The sequence below is a fragment of the Poromitra crassiceps genome, assembly GCF_964638095.1.
Source record: "Poromitra crassiceps genome assembly, chromosome: 23".
In the NCBI taxonomy this organism is placed as follows: Eukaryota; Metazoa; Chordata; class Actinopteri; order Beryciformes; family Melamphaidae; genus Poromitra; species Poromitra crassiceps.
Window position 1 is genome coordinate 21,222,431 of NC_139639.1, and position 9,007 is coordinate 21,231,437.

Here is a 9,007-nt window from a genome sequence, read left to right on the forward strand (position 1 = left end):
AGCAACGCGCCAGTCTGCCGCACGTTCCAGTCCGGCAGCGAGCGAGCCGAGCCGAGCCAGCACAGATCCAACTCATTCCACACAGGTCCAAGCCCGATTCACCTCAGTCTAGCTCAGTGCAGGATCTGCTGAGTTACAGTGACAAAGGTGCTATCTAGTCGACATCTATTCACTGGTATGAAGTACTCTGATATTAGGCAGTCCATTAGCTGTCATCTTCAGCCAAACATTATGGTAACCTCGTCTTCCTGGAGGCTGATAGTTTTAACAGTCAAGTGACCCTAGGTTAGCCTCTGACCTTTCCACAGCCGCTGCCCTGCGCAGCGCTGCGGTGCAGAGGGCCTCAGCACTGACCCCGCAACAAAACTTCACACAAACTGCACACACAGAGAGAAGCCATCCTCACATTCCATACTCGCTCTTCTTTCTCGCCCCAGAACACTACAGCCTCCTTTCCATTGTGCCCTTTTATTTCGCCCTCGTTGTTGGCATCTTGTTTTTTTTGTTTTATGGGCTTCACGTGCATTTCTTCAATATTTAAGGCCCGTGTTTAGATTATTGCAAGAAACAGATACTCCGACTTGGATGTTTTTCGTTTTAATTGTGTTATTTTTAAGAATCGTATAACCCTATAAAGTGCTATTCTCTTCTATTGGTTTTCTTTGTTCAAAGAGGGTAAAAAAGGACATTAATCAAAACGGCAGCAAAGTTGCGCTGGCGTGTCCATAATGTGCAATGTGCTGAACGAAACAGCTCCACAAAAAGTGAGGCTACACAAAGTTAAGTGATTGACAACGCTGTCTGGCTTTACTCAATTAACTATCCTATTGTGTTCCCTTTTTGCCAGAGTCCCCTCGCCCCCACGCACCCCCCGACCCTTTTCTCTGCGCACTCCTTTATCCTCCCCATCACAGAGTTTTGCTTGGCTAATACTTCCAAGGAAATAGAGAGCTCTTTTTCTGCTGGGGCTCCTCTCCTTGACCTTCCATTGCTCACTGCTTCTCTTTCAGTCACTTGCCAGTGTCTCTGGGGTTAGTGGGGAGAATGCGGAGAGTACATCAGCGTTGAGGGGCCGGCTGGGGGCAAGACCCCAGCCCCTTACTTCAAAGTTGGCCTGCATTCATTAATTGTCCTTTGAATTAATATTGGAGGATCACAATGCGGGTGCCAGCGGAGAAAGAGGCTTTAATGAAGCATAGAGCCGGCATTCAGCTGCAGATCAGCCAGTGTGGGTTTTTTCGCTCTTTTTTTCCGGGGAGAGACAGAGCCTTGAGAATGATGCCAACACAGAGAGTAAATGTGTCGGGTATTTATATGCGAGAAGAAGGGAAGAGAACGCGTTGTGAAATCTCTTATCATCATCATCATCATTTTTGTATAGATATAAATTCTTGTCCATTAAATTAATTTGGAAGAATTCACTATCAACCTCCATTGTGGGTTTTGTTTGTTTGTTTAGGGTTAGACAGTCCACTGGCCTGACCTAGCCTTACCAGCACCAACAACCCAGGGAAACAGTGAAGAAACACAAAGCAAGGCCCACGTAGGTTTCTCCATTCCCCGGCCCTGAGAGGAAAATGGAAATGGCTGAAGCAGACATTCCACTGGTTGCATTGAGGCCTCCTGTCTGTTGTGACTAGAAACAGTCTCCACTAGCTGCCAGTGTCTGCCTCCTTCACAAAGGCACCGTGCAAAATGCACGGGCCGATGACAAAATACACAACTTAGAAAGATCCCTCGTCTGAGTAGGATATTGCTCTGTTACTCAGAGGCTATTGCTCCCTGCGTGTGAGAGAAATGTATCTGTTTATATGCCTAGATGTCTCCTGAGAATAGAAGTTATGAAATGTTATAATTGGATTAGATGGCTTCGATGTGGGGCTACACGTGGAGGTTCATTGTCGTCATCGTTTTGCCCCTCAGGCTTTACTTGAACCTAAGTTTCTGCCGACTTGGTATATTCTTTAAAATAAAACATCTACTCGGACTCTCATACACAAATACGCTCATTCTGCACTCCTTAGTCTCTCTCTCTCTCTCTCTCTCTCTCTCTCTATTTTTCCCTCTCTCCAAATCCATGCCAAAGTCACAGGGAGCCAGTAACCCACTTTATTTACACAAACAAAGTCCTACTCAGTTTCTTTGACAAAAGCAGCTAAATCTTTCATGTTTTGTCAGCACTTGATTCCTCCTGTCCCCCTGGCTATTTGCCTGCCTCCGGACAATGGAGGCAGGAGAATGGCAGCAGATTGTTGGAATGCACCTCAATGAAACCAATTATTACATGTTGACTGCGTTCACCATGGCAGATTTGAAAGAAGCGGGCTCATTCAGTTTGGCACCACAGGACTCCCTTTAAAGAGAAGTTATCCCTTTGACTGTTTGTATTTCTGAGCTTTCTTTTTTTCTTCTTCTTCTCACTCCCTTTTCAGCCCCACTGCCGTAAATAGATCCTGGAAGAGTGGGGCTACTCTTTCACCACTTTGGTTACTTTAATTAGTTCAATGGGGTTAAAGTGCTAACAGTGTATATATGTGATAGTAATAAACTGAAGGGATGCTATCAATTAATGAAGTGAATTCTTTATGAAATAACAATAAGCACTCCCATAAGTCCTCAAGTCCTTGTTACATTGTGCTATGGTGAAATTGTATAGGCAAAAAAAAAAGTGATATTTTAGGATTATTCCGTTTGCCAATTACTATTTTTTCCCACATTATAGATTGACTTCACTGAACATATACTTGCACTGCTGCTTTTAAGGAGAAATGTATCTTTGAAAAAGGCACACTTATTTCCTTCAAACTCGCCCCAATAACTGCTGCTATACCACTGATTGAAATACCCAAGTCATGCAATTTCAGGCAATATGATATTATTTAAATATTCTCATGCATTTGGGAACAAATCTCCTTAACGCAAAAATACGCAACAGTTGAGCTTAAAGGGGAAGTAAACCATTTAGCATCCGATTCATTCCGGCACACATTACAATCAGCTCGAGGGCATCCTTTTCCCACCATGTTCCAGGCACTTGCTAATGCCATGCAGACCTGGGGCTGCCAGTATACTTTATCCCACAAACCTTACACAACGTCCTTTTCCCAGACAAATAAATCTAAATGAGTCAGCTTTGATCTTAGCACTTAAGGAAAGCCAACAATAGTGGTAGAGGAGAAAGGGGCAGAGAGCAACAGGCCTCTCTCCTCCACAACAATAGCCTCTGCAAACACCTACTTAATCAATATTTGGCCAGAAGACACTCTCTCAGTGGGCAAACCACTCTTTTCACATTCTAATGAAGAGCTATAAAAGAAAAAAACAACAACTACTTCCACAAAGAGACACAAGAATGAAATAGTGCCATCCTGTATGGGGAAAGTGTCTCTGTGCTGTTTGCATGTATGATATCACCCTATAGGCTATTTGGATTAGAACTGGTTAGTAGCCTGTTATTTGTTTTATATATTAAAAGACAAAGCACATAATAAATAAATAAATAAATAAATAAATAAATAAATAAATAAATAAATAAATAAATAAATAAATAAATAAATAAATAAATAAATAAATAAATAAATAAATAAATATAAAAAAAAAAAGTGTACACAGAGGACAATAAGCAAAGGTGCTGGCATGCAGTCTAAGTGCTAAGTGCTAAGAATTATTAAGAGGGCAATTTAAAATATGCATCTTAACTTATTTTACTCTGGTTAGTTATTTCCAACAGAAACCATGTGTTCTGACCCTTAAGTGGAAAAAGTGCGGATAGCAGTTTAGAGAAGTCAATGGCTGATCTGTATTGGAGATGTGTCTGGCCTGGAAGAGGGAGAGGGAAGTGCCTATAGATATTGCATGAATGTGTGCGCCCTAGGCGGAAAGGAAAGGGGCGGACTTTGTCTGAGATGAAAGTGGAAAGAAATAAAAGGTTTGGATTTAATCTAGTGGAGAGGTTCCCCTGCGCTCACATGGCTGAGCGTCATGCCCATTGCGCAAAGACTGTTAACAAAAGCCTGGTGCGCAAAAATAACGGGGAGTGATCAATTTAATTACAGGGCCTGAAGAGAATTTACACATTTTAACAGGTTAAAATCATTAGCGTAGGAGCCTCCTTCCAGCTGCTAACTGCATTAACTAACTTTACTGTGTATTATATGGGGCTATAATCTCCCTATTAACTACTATTAAACTGAACAATCAACTATCGAAAATCACAGTGATCAAAATATGAGCCAGCGCTTTATTTCGATTTGACTTGCCATCAAATCACACCAAAAACACTTGTAGACCTATTTATATGGGTATTTTAATTTCTAATATGCTGCATTATGTTTCCAACTCCAGAAGCTGTCCTATACATTCCTCAGACGCAACAGGTCGTAAATCAACAGGTGTTTGTCTACGGTGTTTAGCCTAGGCTCTGTTTTGTTTGTCCTGAAAGGCAAAATCTAGCCCTAAGCAGAAAAAGCCACAAATTAACACTTTGTAGGTGAAAATGGTCTTTTTTCCCTCTAAGTGAGCAGTCTATAAAACAGGTCCGACTGAGCCCATTGGTGTTCCTGAATAATTCATCGCTCATTGCGGGTTCATAATGTCTTCTCGCGGCCTTTTGTCAGCGCAGTTTTTTCTCCCTTTCTTTCCACATTTTGAAAAGCCTTGGCGTCTTTTTGTACACCGCTGAGCCGCTCACTAGAGGTTGGCTTTTGTGCGCGTCAAACCGAGGTGCGAGTCTCAATGGACTCTCGCTGCTTTGTCTCCTCAAGTTCATCCTCAAGTGTCCGATTGTGCGCAAAAAAACTGTTTCTTAGGCTATGTGAGCTGGGCAAATGTTTGATTACCTTCATAATAACATTTTGTCCTTTGTATTTATTTAATCTCAGTGGCATAAAGGCTAATGCATGCATAAAAACCTAAAACTAGGCTACTGAAAAAACAACGTTTCCAAAAATTTTTTTTTTTTATAACTGCGGTTATAACACAAAAGCAAATTCCCCCATTCCGAATTTTAATAGGCCTAATCATAGTTTTAGGATTCAAGTTTATAATAGCGCATATGGAAACCTCATGAATATCATTATTATTATTATTATTATCATCATTATTATTATTATTATTATTATTATTATTATTATTATTATTATTATTATTATTGTTGTTGTTGTTCAATTTCATCTGTTAAAAGGTAAAAAAAAAAATCGATAAAGATACATGTATATTTAATACAAGCAACATACCACTTGTTACACCTGAAATTGCCAGCAAAAGACAGAACAAAAACAAATGTGGCACTGCCTGTATCGAACTCCAACCAATCAGATCACTGAATTCTCGCCCATTTAATTGTAAATTGTAATTCGCAACATTATAGCAGCACTGCACAGAGCATGGTGAGCAGTTAAAATCAGCATGACTGTAAAATAATGAAACTTACATCTGTCTCCAAGGATGCCGTCGATGCTGTGCTTGGCTCGTCGCTCGTTCTCCTCCATCTCCCTCTTCTCCACCTCATCATCATCCTCCTCTTCCTCACCCACTCCTCCGAATTTACATCGCATGATGCGACTGATGGCGCTCACTTTGAAACAGGAGAAAGGGTCACAAAATATTTTACAAAAGAAATGATACAAGCCATAGGCCAACAGCTAATTTCGGACAAGAGGCAATAATTGTGCTTAATTCCTCGCATTTATTTTGTTTAATAAATAGCCTATATCATATAACATTTTTTATAAATATGAACCAATTATTCTCGTTTTTTTATGATCTAATCGCATTGCATGTGCAGGTTTACCTGAGGGAACGTTGTTCCTGTCGCAGATCCCATCTTTCAGTAATTTGTCCCTGATTTCCCAGCTGAACATTCCCGGGTTTTCTCTCTTGTACTCCTCGATTTTCTTGTCCACGTCTGGAGAAGTCGTTTGCTTTAAAGGCAGTGAGAAGAGCTGTATCAATTTATATATTCAAAGTAAACTATGTGAAATATGCAGTATAAGATTTTCTTGTTTTGCTGTGTTGATGCAGGCAGTTGTAAAATGTGTTTAGAAGTTAACATGCAAAATGCAAAGTTATATCATGATATTTCGGTATATAGCATATAACAAGTAAACCATAAAGTCAAACAATCCCCAAGTTGTGTCATATGGCCCTTTCACAAAAGTCCTGATGAATTCGACCGACTTTGAATCAAATCAAAACATTGTTCTTATTAACAACTGATTAGGGCATAAAGATGATGATGCTGCCAGCAGTAGCATGAGGGTAAATCCATTTTAATTTCCTTTTCCCACCTGAAGATTGATTTGATTTGTTTACTTACCGTTGTAGGCACATATATAGCCTAATATCCACATTCATAACCGTAAGCGTAATATGCCATATTAAGAGGGGTAAAGCATTAATGTGTCCTTGTGCTTTACAACAAAAAATACAGCGTTTTATTGAGCCTGGTGCTCGTTTTCCTCGTGATGATCACCGTCTGGAGCTTATTTTATTCATCCAATAGGCCACATCACTGTTATGGATCTCTCACCTTTGGCTTGCTGCCTCCGATGGCCCCCGGCCTGATGGAGCCTGTCTCCTGGTACCGGCAGAGGATCTTGGAGACGCAGCCGTGGGACACGCGCAGCTGGCGGGAGATGACGCAGGGCCGGATGCCGTGATGTGCCATCTCCACGATCTTGTGCCGGATGTGGTTGGGCAAAGGCCTGCCGTTTATGAAGACCCCGCCGAGCTGGTTGACCCGACCCTGGCCTAGCGGAGTGGACACTGGACATGGGGCAGTGCAGACCGCTCAGTAACCACAATACAAAACAACTCGACCCATCATAAAAGTCAAGGCCTCCTATAGCCTCCACTGTATGTTCTCTCTCTTTTTATAACCTATTGTAGAAGCGAATTATCAATTTGGTTGTTATTAGAGGATAAGGCCAACAACTGTGCTATGCTGGATTTCATGCACGAGAAGTTGAATTTGGAACTTTTATAAAGTCAAAGTTGTGCCGTGCCCGTTACTGCAAAAAAAGAAAAATTAGATATTTTACTCAGTTTCAAAATCTTAATTTTGATGAAACAAGAGGAACACTTCTGGCAGTGTCAATTGTTTTCGACGCGGTTTCATGTTTCTGAATTTAATGTAAAAAATGGCCCATTTTGAAACAGAGCAGAATGAGACCTGAATGAGCCATTCAGTAGGCTATGCTAAACAAAATAAAACTCAAGACAAATCCTGAAACAAAATAGCCTTAGGATATGCATGGGAAACGTGATTTTTTTCATGCACTTGTTTGAAGAGAAATAAAATGTTTATAGACTCGATATCTTGTCGAGGAAGATATTTTCAGTTTGTCAAGCTTTTCTGCAGGTTAAGAACAACAGTAGCAGCTGGTCCTACCTTCCAGAGAGTATCCTCCTCGCGGGTAGTTCTGGTGTGGAGTTGGCCGCATCATTCTCGGTAAGCCTCCTGCTAGCGCTGTCATGACTCCTGACCCTCCGCCAGGCAGCGACTCACTGCACCAAACTGCCTTTGCGTTGCGCGTTTAATCCCCCAGACACATACACACTTTAGTTTGCAGTGTTTTGCCTCGTCTACAGGCGTGTACGAGGCAGCCTCCAGTTCCTCGAGTAACAGGTTGCCTCGCCAAGAAAAAAATGGAATCCCACGGAAATGCTGCAGACCAGTATGCTATCCAGTGCTGATAACTGTGCTAAAGTGGTAGTTTTAGTCAAAAGTGCTGGGTGAAGCAAAGTTAAAATGACTGCCCGCTCTCAAGGTTGTTGCTAACAGTCCTGGGAGGTTTGGGAGGATGGATGGAAGTCAAACATTTTATCTGTGGTCGTTGTCCCCTCTGACTCCGCGCTTTGCCCGCTGATTGGTCAAGGACCCGGACGTCCAGGCAGCGGAGGAGCTTTGTGATTGGACAGTGGGAGCTCCCTTTGGTCTGGGTTGACCTCACGAGTTCAACTTGTTGTGTCACAACAAGCTTGCGCCGAGCACTCAACTTTTCAGTGCACAACTGAACGGTATTTGAATAAAGCTAATAAATAAATAAATGCAGGTGAAACTCTCATTAACAGCCTATAAGCATTTTATGAAATTTGTATAGGCTACTGATCATTCATTCTGCCTCCAAACAAATCCAAATGTCCCTAAAAGCAGCCCTACATAGGTTACATTGGATGTGAGATTATAGTCATAGCTATAGGCATATTTATTTAGACAGGATCGTTTAAATTATTATTTTAATGATGCCCGTGGGAAATTGGTCATCGCTGCAACCGAGAACAAGACAAAGATGAGCAAACACTGAAGATAATAATAATAATAATAATAATAATAATAATAATAATAATAATAATAATAATAATAATAATAATAATAATAATAATAATAATAATAACATCAATAATAATAATAATAATAACAGTCCAAAATCCGTATAGACTATTAGGCAATAGCCTATTATATTATATTATATTATATTATATTATATTATATTATATTATATTATATTATATTATATTATATTATATTATATTATATTATATTATATTATATGATTGGTTAGGCTATTATTGTGAATTAGGTTGCATCTATAATCTATTAAAAAAAAGCAATCCACTGAGCTCTCTTTAAGATCTTTTTATTGCGCGTTGCGTCCCAGGTGCTCTCTAACCGGATTAAAACTCTATGCAGGGCGCCAAGAGGCAGCAGCACATGGGAGAGTAATCAATAACTTCAGTTTTAAGTGTCATTGCTGTAGTAGCCTAACCTGCCTGTCCATGGACCTGCGAAGTAGGTTTGCATAATTACGACTATAGAAACATACTGCTACTGCTTTTGAGAGAGATGGGAGAGAGGGGGGGGGGGGGGGGGGTGAGAGAGAGCAACAGGTGAGACAAATATTTGATGGGTTATACTAACCACTCTTACAATTTTTGATTTTGTGAAATTATAATAATAATGTCAGATACTATGATTGTTATGGCTATTCCGATTATTATTATTATT

General features: G+C 40.5%; 1 protein-coding gene across 1 annotated transcript in view; it reads right to left on the reverse strand.

The window, feature by feature from the left end:
- The window catches only part of LOC310796830 (paired box protein Pax-3-like), a gene marked incomplete at both ends in the record, with an annotated part of 8,452 nt that extends 977 nt beyond the window's left edge, over window positions 1–7,475 (reverse strand). Inside the window, 5 exons of the mRNA XM_083659061.1 lie at window positions 4,054–4,058; window positions 5,432–5,575; window positions 5,792–5,921; window positions 6,530–6,765; window positions 7,391–7,475. Coding sequence (XP_083515187.1) covers window positions 4,054–4,058; window positions 5,432–5,575; window positions 5,792–5,921; window positions 6,530–6,765; window positions 7,391–7,475 — 600 coding nt within the window. The remainder of the gene's footprint in view (window positions 1–4,053; window positions 4,059–5,431; window positions 5,576–5,791; window positions 5,922–6,529; window positions 6,766–7,390) is intronic.
- Window positions 7,476–9,007: the final 1,532 nt, after the last annotated feature.